This window comes from Ascaphus truei, chromosome 5, assembly GCF_040206685.1.
Source record: "Ascaphus truei isolate aAscTru1 chromosome 5, aAscTru1.hap1, whole genome shotgun sequence".
NCBI classification, from domain to species: Eukaryota; Metazoa; Chordata; class Amphibia; order Anura; family Ascaphidae; genus Ascaphus; species Ascaphus truei.
In genome coordinates, this window is record NC_134487.1 from 131726644 (window position 1) to 131739365 (window position 12722).

Here is a 12722-nt window from a genome sequence, read left to right on the forward strand (position 1 = left end):
AAAATCAGGGAATTGGACACATTTAAATATTTACAAATTCGACATTTTGTCCAAAAGATATGCCCATCCCCAGAATTCCCCTCCCTTACAAAATTCGAACGACTGTGTCAAGCGAACACATACCAAAGGGGATTAATTTCCAATATATATACCATTCTGGAAAACTCAACAACCACTCAAGAGCATGACTATATGCTCAAATGGGCGGCAGACTTGAATATCATAATAGAAAAAGAGACTTGGGAGGAAATTTGGCTGGCCGCCTCAGGAACGTCCTTATGCACCGTTACGAAGGAGAATATTTATAAAATTCTCTACCACTGGTACCTCACCCCAGCGAGGTTGAACCAGATATACCCCCTGGCGTCAGATTTATGCTGGAGAGGCTGCGGTCATAGAGGGGACATGGCCCACATCTGGTGGACCTGTCCGGAAATTGTAAAGTACTGGACTAAGGTTCAAAATTTGATAAAAGAGGTCATAGACCTAGAATTACCTATAGAACCGCTGACCTTCCTACTTGCTAGGCCAATACCAGGTATTGCCCGGACAACTGGGAAATTGATCTCCCATATTCTAACTGCGGCCAGATGTGAGATAGCGGCCTCCTGGAAGAGACAAACCACACCATCCAAAAAATCCATTAAAAAAAGGGTCAATGAAGTGATGATAATGGAGAAGTTGACGGCAATGCTGAGGCAAAAGCTTATCGCCTTTGATAAGATATGGGAACCCTGGTGGCTCCTCAACAGATGAAGGCCCTGATAGACAGAAAGCTAGCATTGGCGCAAATCAGTCTCACCCGAATCCCTATGCCGGTCCAGTAGGTCTAAGGGTCACAAGGATAGGGTCTCCAGGAAGTGAAACTCCCCCCCCCCCCCATCTCCCGTCCCTTACCTCCCCCCCCCCTTCTGCCCTTTCTGTCCTCTCTCTTCGAGGACCTCCTTTTCAGGGACAACCAAGGTGGTCCCTTCTTTACCCCAGAAAAAGTTAAAATGTTTATGTATTAGGCGATGTAATGAACCTGTAAATCACCTGTTGTACCAATGCCTAATAAAACTATTTGGAAAAAAAAAAAAAGTGCTCACTCGTGTATCCGTTGGTTTGAACGCTGTCGCCTCTGTGTTTTCTCTCCAGCTCTAATGTCTGTAAAGGAAATGGCAAAGGGTATAACGTACGATGACCCCATAAAGACCAGGTGAGCATGTGTGTGGTTGTCTTCCCTTCCTTTTTTTTTTTTTTTTTTTAACAGTATAAAATGGAAATCTAGGTTCTGTCCCTATACATTATTATAATTCTCGTCTTCGGCCGCTATTTACTTAAAATAAAATCTCTATTTATAAACACATTCCAGAATCGGTCTTTGTGACCTGTGTAATATAACTATTACTGTCATTACAGCTTAAAAAAGCTAGTTCTATATTTAAGTTCCAATACTCCAGCTAATCTGTCTACTACTATCCCTTATATCAGGGCTTCTCCACTCAAGTCCTCGAGAGCCCCCCAACAGGTCATGTTTTCAGGGTACCCCTGCTTCAGCACAGGTGGCTGTCTTTGAATGAGGGGGGGGGGTCTTGAGTACTGGAGCAGAGAAGCCCTGCCTTATACTATTTAAATGGTGTTTATCCTGTTCCAACATGAGGTGTTAGAAATAGGATGTATTTTAGGAGACCTTTAATTGTTACAACACACTTCAATTCGGTGATCCGTATGAAGAATCATAAATAAAAGGGCAATGATCAGTGGGCCTTCCTATCAGTGCGATTTTCACTATCAATAGATGTTAAACCTTTAGAATTTATGACCTGATAAAAGTCCATTAAGGGCCAAAATGGCAGGAGTACCATAAACCTGTAAGCTGCTCCTTTTTGCTTATTAATTATTTATTTATTTTTATAGAGCTTTTGGTGTTTTTATGTACATTACTGGAATATTTATTTACATTACTGGAATACCACACCTCAGTACTTCCCAAGCCAGGTGATCCGTGGTGCTGCTCAATGCAGTTAGAGCGGCTGTGCTGAAACACTACTTTTCTTTCTCTCTCTCCTATGACGATTAAATCAAATGTCACCCCTTGCAAAAGTATATGCTGCCTATCCCCTTGTGATTTATACTTCTGGAATGAAACTCTGTGTTGGAAAGCTCACGGGTTTGGTCGTTTGAAATGAATAGCTGATATTGTGCTGGTGCACACAGTGCTCCATTTACAGGGCCTGCCCTTGGCAGGATCCCTATATTTCCTGTGATATAAACACCTGTACTTTTTTTGTTTTTGGAATGTTCTTCCGATAGCCTCATTACCAATATTACATTATTGCTATTCTATAACCTACTTCTGTTTTATAGAACGCTCTCCGGTTCTGTCACCATTTTCTATCCATAAAAATATAAATACCAACCACGTTTAAGATGCCTCCGAGTGTAAGCTTCTCCTTCTGGTGCTGAGTGCCCATTTCTTAAAGCCATTTTCTGTTTGTTATTTGCAGCTGGAAGGCCCCGCGGTACATTCTGGGGATGTCGCATGCACGTCATGACCGCGTCAGACGCAAATACCACATCCTAGTGGAGGGGGACGGGATTCCCCCACCCGTCAAAAGTTTTAAGGATATGAAGCTGCCTGCAGGTAACTTCAGTTCCCCTCAACAGCCATCTCCTATTTCTCCCCCCCCCCCCTCCCCTCTCCCTAGTGTAGTCTTGGCAATTGGTTTGAAGCAGTCACTGTTCTGTCCTTGGTTACTTTGGGACTGAACTTGCGCTTGTGCCCTATCCCCAGGCACTGCAAAGAACCGTTTACAACTAGAGATACACCATCTTAGTTGGCTCAAACCCCTGCTGGAAAGCGTTTACCTTCATGTGGTGGCAGGATTACATGTTTTGGCTGAAAGCTTGAACTAAGTGACCCATACTTATGACAATTAAAATGTGTGTATATTTGCGTTGGGACTTCTTTGTTTACTGTAAAGAACAGGAACACATTTAAGGGTCTCGTGTCGTGAGAATTATCTATGTAATTGGCTTCCTTTAAAAAATATTTCATTTTACACAGGACACACATTTGTTGTATTTTAACTCTGTTCTCTGAAACGTATGCCTTTTTGAGAAACGTAATGGTTGCACACTTCTCTATTTGGTTTATGTTGTCTTCATGATTACCTCGCAAACAAATGATAAAGTTGACAATCCAGATCCACATATAATCTTATTACGGGAAATATTGTAAATAGTCCAAACTGTTGGTGCATTGTAACACAATGTGGGACTGCCTCTTACTTCTGTGCTTCTGTCAACAGCTATTTTACGAGGGCTGAAGAAGAAAGGTATTCTACATCCAACTCCAATACAGATCCAGGGAATTCCAACCATGTGAGTCCTATTTCTGTGTCTTTCTTGAGATCTAAACTAAGCTGCATACCATCTGTGGGTGGTCACACTGCACCTCTTGGTGCTGTGTTGGGCCCGGTGTCATTTTGCACCTCCTGGGTGCTGAATTATAAAGAGTTCATGTTGTAGCTGTGACCTTGCAGTGCATCCTGCATGGATATGTATGTATGTTTGTGTATGAGCAGGGATGTGATCTCCTCTTACTGTGCTTTTTTGCAGACTGTCGGGCAGGGATATGATTGGCATTGCTTTCACTGGCTCTGGGAAGACTCTTGTGTTCACTCTGCCTGTTACCATGTTCTGCCTGGAGCAGGAAAAGAGGTTACCTTTTACCAAAAGGGAAGGGCCATATGGACTTATCATCTGCCCCTCGGTATGTATACATGTACAGTAGCTGTCACTTTGCATTCTTCCCCTTCAGGGCCAGCTTGGTGCAGGGCTTTTCACGTGGCCTCTCACCTGGTCCGGTGCGGCATCCCCATCTCATACGTCTCGAAGCCATGCTGCGTCACGTTGTCATGGCGATGTTGCAACGCCATGATGGGACGCTGTAGGAGGAGATGCCACTAGACCAGGTAAGAGATGCTTAAGAGGCCCGCGCTCTCCCAAGACAATCAATGTAATTGTTGTGGGGAAGAGCACGGGGCTTGGTGCATGGACACTGATGGAACCACCATCAAGCTGGCCCTGTGCCCCTTGTTATATGTACTCCTCCCTATTGCTAGCTCACCTCCCCTTGGTGGGTGTAATATTCCCCTATATTATGTTCGTCTGCCCTACAGTGTGGAGTCCATTCCCATCACTCTGCATCTCTCTTCTGGTGTCTCGGCAGAGGGAGTTGGCCCGACAGACGCACAGTATCCTTGAGTATTATTGCCGGCTGCTGCAGGAAGATGGCTTCCCAATACTGCGCTCTGCACTCTGCATCGGAGGCATGTCAGTCAAGGAGCAGATGGAGACCATCAAGCAGTGAGTAGCCCAATTTAGCAGCAGAGGCTCAGGGGATAGTCCCTCGCACTGCTGGAGTCTCTGGAACAGATGGCCTGTTTAATGGACCTTTTATTGTACAAATTAGCTTTGTACTCGTAATAAATTGACCAGATGACCATATATTTTGTGCTACAAATCTGCATCCAACTTAAAATCTGCATCTACCGGATTATGTTTTTGTAAATAATTTTCCATAAAAAAAAACAGACGTCGGCAGAATGTTTCTCAATAAGCGGAAAATCAATTCTAGCTGTCCGTCCCCAATAACATGTGAAAAGGAGAATAGGACTGGTATTTGATACCTGAAGTAGAACCAAGTGAGGATGACACATTTGTATACTTTTTGTTTTAAATAATAGATATTGTGTTTTTTTTCTCTTAAAAATAAATACTAGTATGCGTTTCTATGGTTCTTTTAGGTGTGCTTTCATTTTCTTAACCATGTTCCCATATGAACCATATCTATTCAATAAGTGAAATATATGTTTAGAAAGCAATAAAATGTGTACAGGATACAAAGTCTCTGCAAGATATGTATAGGGGAATTGACATGCCTGCCTACGCTCACCCTTCCCAGGGGTGTGCATATGATGGTGGCAACCCCCGGCCGGCTCATGGACTTGTTGCAGAAGAAAATGGTGAGTTTGGATATCTGCCGGTACCTGGCACTAGATGAGGCAGATCGCATGATTGACATGGGCTTTGAGGAAGACATCCGGACTATCTTCTCCTACTTCAAGGTACGTGCCCCTGCACTCCATGTATTGCAGCCCTTAACTGCAGGGAGTTGAGGTGAGGCTCAATGTTCTGACCTAGCAGGCATATAGAATTTTGAGCAGAAACCTTTATGAAAGGGCAGAGCAATGCAGATTACTCTCTAATAGTCCCGCCTCCAAAGGTTATAGGTAGACTTTGCGCTTCAGTTCCCTATTATAATGCTGCCTCTGCACATGACCAGTGTCTGGCATCGTTCTCCTTGCCTCCTTATAATCGTCCCTGGATCATCTTCTTTGCTCCAGCAGCCTAGTTTAATGATCCTGATTCAGGAGACACAGGAAGTTGTTCTTCTGTTCTCCTATCTAGAATCTGTTCTTTTATCCATAGGGTCAGAGGCAGACTCTGCTTTTTAGTGCTACGATGCCGAAGAAGATTCAGAACTTTGCTAAAAGTGCCCTGGTGAAGCCAATCACTATTAACGTGGGACGGGCAGGTGCTGCCAGTCTGGATGTGATACAGGTGAGGAAGGTGGTCCCGTTGCCTTCATGGCTGTAGGGGTGATTCTCGCAGTATACAGCTTCTCCGTTTCATACTTTGTCTGTCTTCTTGGAACTCTCTTCCTCTAGGTCTTTAAGTGGCTGGATATGGCCTTGCATCATTTTTGCAACATTGTCGCCCTGTTTTCTTACTGCAGGAAGTAGAATATGTGAAGGAGGAGGCCAAGATGGTTTATCTATTAGAGTGTCTGCAGAAGACTCCACCTCCGGTGAGGGACACTTTGTTCATTCGTACACCCTGACACCTACTAAAAGATCCTCCGCCATTGACCGTACCAGAGCGTGTGTGTGTGTGTGTGTGTGTGTGTGTGTGTGTGTGTGTGTGCGCGCGCGCGCGCTCATGCTTTTGCACTACCTTTCTGTGAATTAAATACGGCTTAGTGAGTGTACAGTTGCATACATTGTATCTGGGTTATTGCAGGCGTTTCCACCTCTGCTTCATTTTGATAAAAGGGGACTTGTAGTGCATTATTCATTCATCTGTGGAGGAGGGGGTAATTGATCTGTCCTTTGACCTATCTATACAGACATGCCTAGGTTGGCTTTTGTTGTGTGTGTGTGTGTGTGTGTGTGTGTGTGTGTTCTCTTTAGCTCTGTCTGCACGTTGTGGAAAATAATTGTGTATATTTTCTCTTTGCCAGGTATTGATATTTGCTGAGAAGAAGGCAGATGTTGATGCTATACATGAGTACCTGCTACTCAAAGGGGTTGAGGCAGTGGCCATACACGGAGGAAAGGGTGGGTACCCTTTCACCTACCACACATCTCTAACTACTGTACATACAAACATATCTCCTTTCCACCCTCATTTACTGTTGTCCCAGTTTGGAAACCGCTGAATTTCCGTTTGATCCCTCAGACCAAGAGGAGAGGACCAAGGCAATTGAGGCATTTCGGGAAGAGAAGAAGGATGTTCTGGTAGCTACAGATGTTGCGTCCAAAGGTCTGGATTTTCCGGCAATCCAGCACGTAATAAACTATGACATGCCTGAGGAGATTGAGAACTACGGTGAGTGTGGGGCACCCATTCACAGGATTGAGGAAACTCTGGGAATTATCAGGATTTGAGGTGTGGACATAGATTTGTCTTGTGCAAAAACTAATGATGGTTGGAAGCACCTTATACATAGAGATTATGATGGGGAGGGGGTATAATTGCAGTATTGACTGGTAACTGGACTGCAATTATGATATTTAGCCTTATTTTGCACCAAAGATTTATTTAATGTAGACCATAACATCCCTATTCTCCATTATGTGAAAAGTAACACTTGCCTTTATTTCTATTAGTACCCCCTCCCCCATCTCATTTTGTCATGTGATTATGCCCCTTTTATGCAAGACTATGGACCCTGTTGTCAGCGAACACCCACGTGATATGGTGGTTTCCCATCTTAACTTACATTCCGGGGTTGTCCATGCTAGACTCCCCTGCACAGGAACTCGGTAACACCATTTCTATCTCTTTTTACCCCCTTCAGTTCACAGAATAGGACGTACGGGACGATCGGGTAACACTGGTGTTGCGACCACGTTTATCAACAAGGCGTGTGGTGAGTATACATCCAAGAAGTGTCTGTTTGAGAGGGGACAACATATGTGTAATGGCACAGGGGTCCCGTTGAAGGTTTCACACTGATTCTGTCTCCCTCTTACTGTAGATGAATCTGTTCTGATGGACCTGAAAGCTCTGCTCTTGGAGGCGAAGCAGCGTGTTCCCCCTGTCCTACAGGTTCTGAACAACAGTGATGAGACCATGCTGGACATTGGAGGTGAGCATTCCCAGACAAACTGCACTTAGTGACAGTATACGTGTAATGTATGTACTGTATTAACATTTACGTTTGGGGGGTGAGGGGAGTTTGACAGATTTGGACACTTCCACATTTAAAAACCTTTGTTCGCCATCCCTCAATTTAAATGTATTTAATTCACATGAATGAAAGCCCTGACGATATACAAGGATTAGGGGAGATAAAGGGTGCTTTCTATAGCAATAACCCAACATTAAGCAACAAGTAATCTGTAAAAGATGATATTTATGCTGAGACACGAGGTTGTTGATGATGGGTTTCCAGAAAGGAGGAGAGACTGCAGTTTACAGGTTTAAATTGGCTGATCAAACTTGCAATGTTGCAAGACCGTGAGCACTACTCCAAATATTGTGGTAACATACATTATGGAGCTGTTCTTTTAGCTGCCTCTGACCTAAGTACTACTGCTTATGACTGTTATATGACTTATTTTTGTTTACTTTCTTAGGAGAAAGAGGCTGTGCTTTTTGTGGAGGCCTGGGCCATCGTATTACGGACTGCCCCAAGTTGGAGGCCATGCAGACAAAGCAGGTCAGCACCATTGGGCGAAAGGATTACCTGGCCACCAGCTCAATGGACTTCTGAGGAAGAACAGGATGCAGGGATCCTAGACTGGAGTCGGCAAGCCGAGCCTCTGTGCCAGCACAGCTCACCATTTTTATCACATGTTGTGTTGGAATCTCTTAACGAACTACACCAAGGGAGACACTGTGCTGAACAGTGTAACATGGACCTTGTCAATGTTGTCACAGACTGAACATAGAGTGCCATTCTCAGGAGAGGGTAGTAGTGGGCTACTCCTATCCCTTACCATTGGTGACGGAAGAGTTGAGTTCCTATAAAATGTTTAATCTGGCCCCAAGCAAAGGAAGACACAATCTGTACTCCAAATCTGAACTAAATTTGGCTTTTGCCAATGTCTGAAGATATGATACACAAAGTACGTGGCCATCTCGCATACAGGAGGATTTTCGGAATTGTGTTTTTACTGAGGGAAAAAGTGTTGACTGTCTTATATCTATTCCCCCCCCCCCCCCCCTGTGTATTGTTCATAACCCTGGATTATACAGCGATGTAAGGTTGGAAATATGACCAAGACCCATTAAAGATGGCCTTCACCATAAATCGCATGCTTCCTTATAACTTCATTCTGTTATGTATGTTATAAGCTCTTACTGTCGGACTCAGCCGTGCGTAATGACTGAATAGCTGCATCTTCCTGACGAAGGGGTGTGACTGCAGACTAGTGTTGGAAGGGTTCTTAATAGGTGTATGTGTCTGTGTGCACAGGTGCATGCAATAGATGGAATATTTAATTAAAAACAAATAACGTCACAGGGTTTGTGTAAAGTAAGGGTGGGGTGATTGTTTAACACCTGATTTGTAAACTAGTCTGAACATCTCTGTTTCGTTTGCTCCTGAGAAGTAGCTGTACGAGCACAGGAGGGAATGATGAAAGGAGGTTTTTACCATCTTGTATCATGCAAGGAAATGTGCATCATTAAATGGGTCGAATATATTGTACAGTTTATCAGACACCTGGGCTCCTCTGAGACGGGATGTGACGTTTGGCCACGACTAAACCGCCATATCACAAGGCGCTGCTGGACACGTCGCTGAATCTTCGCATTTCTTCGTTGCCACTTCTTCAAATTTTCTTTGTTGCCGCCATCTTTAAATGTCCCGCCCGCCGCTCCTAATGTCAACGCGCACTAATCGGGACCCGCTCCACGTGCCTGCAAGCAATGTGAATTTAAAAAAAATATTCTTGCGATAGGAGGGCGTGCTTAGTGTCCTTGTTAGCGAGCGTGCTCACAACGGGTGTGTTGACAGGAGCGGTGGCTGGGACATTTAAAGATGGCAGTGGCTATGAAATGTTAAGAAGCAGCGAGTTTTCCCGGCGGTGACTTGCAATTCAGTTGTTTTGGTCACGGCCAAACGTCCTAGACCATTTCTGAAAACAGTGCTTCTTATTATCTTGTTACATCTGGTTATTGTGCGATAGTACCAACATTTATTTTGTTTACACACCTGTACACTGTATAGAAAATATGTATATTTGAAGTAGTTAAGCTTATTTTAACGTTTGCCATATGTCATGCTGCAGTGGTGCTCCAACATTAAAGAAAGCTATAAAATGGCATTCTAAAGCTTGATAACAAATCTGTAACTAAAATTATTCTCCATATCTTTCTGTAGTTTTATCATTTCTCTTGTACACTGCATTTTGCATTCACGTTACAGAAAAAGCATAAAGTGCTGCTGATGTGGTTTGTGCCGAGTCAAGTTAGTGTTGGGTTGAAGCATCCAAAAATATAAAAAGGCTTTTTCATGTACAGGGGGTGGGGGGAGGAGAAAACTTGTGTCTGATGCACTACAAGTGGTTATGTTTCCAAATACTGCAATGGCAGAAAATAAGCACTCAAGTGATATGTTTGGATTGATGCAGGAATGTACATCTTGATTAACTGTCTGCCCTATGGGCTCAGTAGTTTTGGTATGTGCTGAGGTTACCTCCTGTGTGTCTGCACTTCAGCTCATTAAAGCAGCAATCACCACATGAAATACTTCCCCCTGCCCAAAAATCCTTTGTACATAAGTCCACCTAATGCTAAAGTCTTCGAGTCTCATGATATTTGCAGTTTTGTATCCAAGAACATAAAAAGAAATGATGACCCATTGGCTTACCACAAGAAATCCGTGACATCACGCCCTGATGCCATTGTGGCTTTCTATTACCGCCTTCATTTGAAGGCTGATGAATCAAACACAGGGTGGGAGGGAAGAAACGGAGAACACAGGACCTGAAAAGACTCATATTTCCATCACATTTAAAAAGAAAACAATTCTTCAACCATTTCTCTGCTAGGGAGCTTTGCTTTGGAATTGGTGGCCTCTCTGGTATCAAACCGATCCTTCCCCATGTATGATCTGAGCGTAAACGCATGCTGCCTCTCATATCCGCTGCTTGTCATGGAGAATGACTTCCAGTGCTGCGAAGTAAGGCCGAGTTCAGGGTGGATGCTACGTGACGTGCGTACGCTTGCATGCGCGCGCACGTCCGTCGCAATTTCGGGTTGTTTGGTGGGAGTGTTCAAACTGAAAACTACACCGGCGGCAAAGTGCAGGGTTGACGCTGCTACTTTTTGCCGCTACAACCCCAAATGATTTTTGGGGCTGCAGTCCCATCACGTGAGCTGGTTCAGCGAGCCAGCTGTGTGACACGTTCCCCACGCCGACCCAACTCCTGTAACCAAGGCACAGATCGCTGAGCTGCAGGAGCGCGCGGCGGAGGCGCACACGGAAGCTCGCGGCCGTAGCATCCACCCTGAACTCGGCCTAAAGCAGAGAGCCATTAGGCCCGTAATATAGTGCGCGCGCGCGCGGCACTTATAACTGGCTGTGTTAAGCCTGACTTTATATAGCTCGACCGCGCGCACACGGCAGTGAGCATTGAGCCGGCAGATCGGAGGAAAGACTCTGAATAGTGTCTTTTCGCGCTGCTGCCGCTTGACGTCACATTCTATTACCCAATCAGTGTGTGTGTGTTACCAATCGCAATTGGTGGAGTTTAGTACAAAAGTGGTGGGCAGAAAGTATTGCTACTTTGCTTCAGCGTAGACTCGAGCAATGAGGATCAATCAGATCTCCTTGGAAACATACAAAATATAGGATATTTAAAAGTAGAACAATGGTGGCCATTTCTAAAATTCATTTTTTTAAAGGGGGTTTATGTTTGAAACCCTAAAACTAGTTGTTTCCTATACAACTAAGTACTGTACTACCATATTTTGACACTGAATATCTGAGAACAAAAAAAATCAAAGATTTGTCAAACAAATGTCTTTATGCAAGCAAGTTAAAACGTACTCTCAGATCATCGTTTAACAAGATCAAAATCAAATACCCTTACAATCAAGTGACTCCAATAATTTGTACTACTCCAACTATCAGGCAGCACCGCAGCTAGTGCAAAAAACAGTAATTGCAGTGAATCTGTGTGATGCCATAGCCACGCCCATCTGTCGCTCACAGCACTGAACTCTATACACACACAACGTCTGTTTCGCGTGCATGAGCTGTAGCACTCGCACGGACGCGGCTATGGGCGCGTGCAACGGAGCGCATGGCCGAGGATGGGTCAACTGAGCTGGAGGTGTGGCGGACGCGTCACCCGGCTGGTTCGTCCTCATTGGCTGAACTGCTCAGGTGACTCGGCTGCTGCACGAAAAAAAAAATCATTTTGTCTTTTGAACAATCTGCATCGCGCGCGCACGCACTATGGCCGGCCCCTATCAGCTGCTGCATTTTGTTCTTGCAGCGCGCAAAATCACACACACTATCAAGCCTTCTATAATCCAGGAAGTTCTCACACATGATCTGACTTAAAGTGTGTGTGTGTGTATCTGTGTGTATCTTCTAGACAGAAGGGATTAACCTCTTAGTTGCCAAAGCAGGGTCCCCTGGCAGCTGAGGGTTTAAAATGGATAATACCACTTAAGTAGCTAATGAAAAAAAAAAGTATGGTGGACTTCAACCACCCAGACGCGGCGCTTTATATGTCACTGCAAGTTGCTGCCGTCTTACAGAAGGTCTGTCCAATGTGGTCTACAGCGGGCTACTGGATGTAGAAATGGGACAGATGTCTCTTTTACTGACTACCTGTTCATTTTTCGGGATACAGATCCCCAAAGTATGTTTACCTCTAACACCACATGAGACTGCCACTGATTTATCAATGAGGAGGAGAATCCACTCGAGGGGAATGCATATTTCCAGCATTCGGGTTTCTAACCAAACAACTAACAATTGATCTGTGCTTAAATGCCCCAAATAAGCTGTAAAGGCCATGGAGCAGTGTCGCCCCAACCTATTGTACCGGTGTATGTGACTGTCGTATTGTAATTGCCTTCGCACGCTGTTGTACTGCGCTACGGAATATGTTAGTGCGCATATTAAAGAAAAAAACTGGATAACAGTAATAAGATGGCATCATCTTAATCCGGCTTCCTTCGATGCCAAGAGAAAAAGGAAATCACTTTCACATATACCAATCCCTGCAAAACCTAAAGGGTTAATAAAACGTAAACACAACCAAATAATATTTGTAGCTAATACAATAGTTATTTTGTGATACATACATTCTATATATCTATAACATGTCCGTTAAGGTTTGTTTGCGTGTATAAGAAGAGAGCGCAACCCCATAGCATAACAAGTAATTTAATAGGGGGGGGGGGGAAATGGACAAGGGTGGGGA

At 44.3% G+C, this 12722-nt stretch overlaps 1 protein-coding gene across 1 annotated transcript in view; it reads left to right on the forward strand.

Moving 5' to 3' along the window:
• Positions 1-8587, forward strand: part of DDX41 (DEAD-box helicase 41) — a 22414-nt gene extending 13827 nt beyond the window's left edge. Inside the window, exons 6-18 of the mRNA XM_075600842.1 lie at positions 1138-1198; positions 2490-2626; positions 3294-3366; positions 3604-3757; positions 4217-4353; positions 4952-5114; positions 5479-5610; positions 5786-5857; positions 6290-6386; positions 6508-6657; positions 7130-7201; positions 7310-7420; positions 7911-8587. Coding sequence (XP_075456957.1) covers positions 1138-1198; positions 2490-2626; positions 3294-3366; positions 3604-3757; positions 4217-4353; positions 4952-5114; positions 5479-5610; positions 5786-5857; positions 6290-6386; positions 6508-6657; positions 7130-7201; positions 7310-7420; positions 7911-8047 — 1496 coding nt within the window. The 3' untranslated portion in view covers positions 8048-8587. The remainder of the gene's footprint in view (positions 1-1137; positions 1199-2489; positions 2627-3293; positions 3367-3603; positions 3758-4216; positions 4354-4951; positions 5115-5478; positions 5611-5785; positions 5858-6289; positions 6387-6507; positions 6658-7129; positions 7202-7309; positions 7421-7910) is intronic.
• The last annotated feature ends 4135 nt before the right edge of the window (positions 8588-12722 follow it).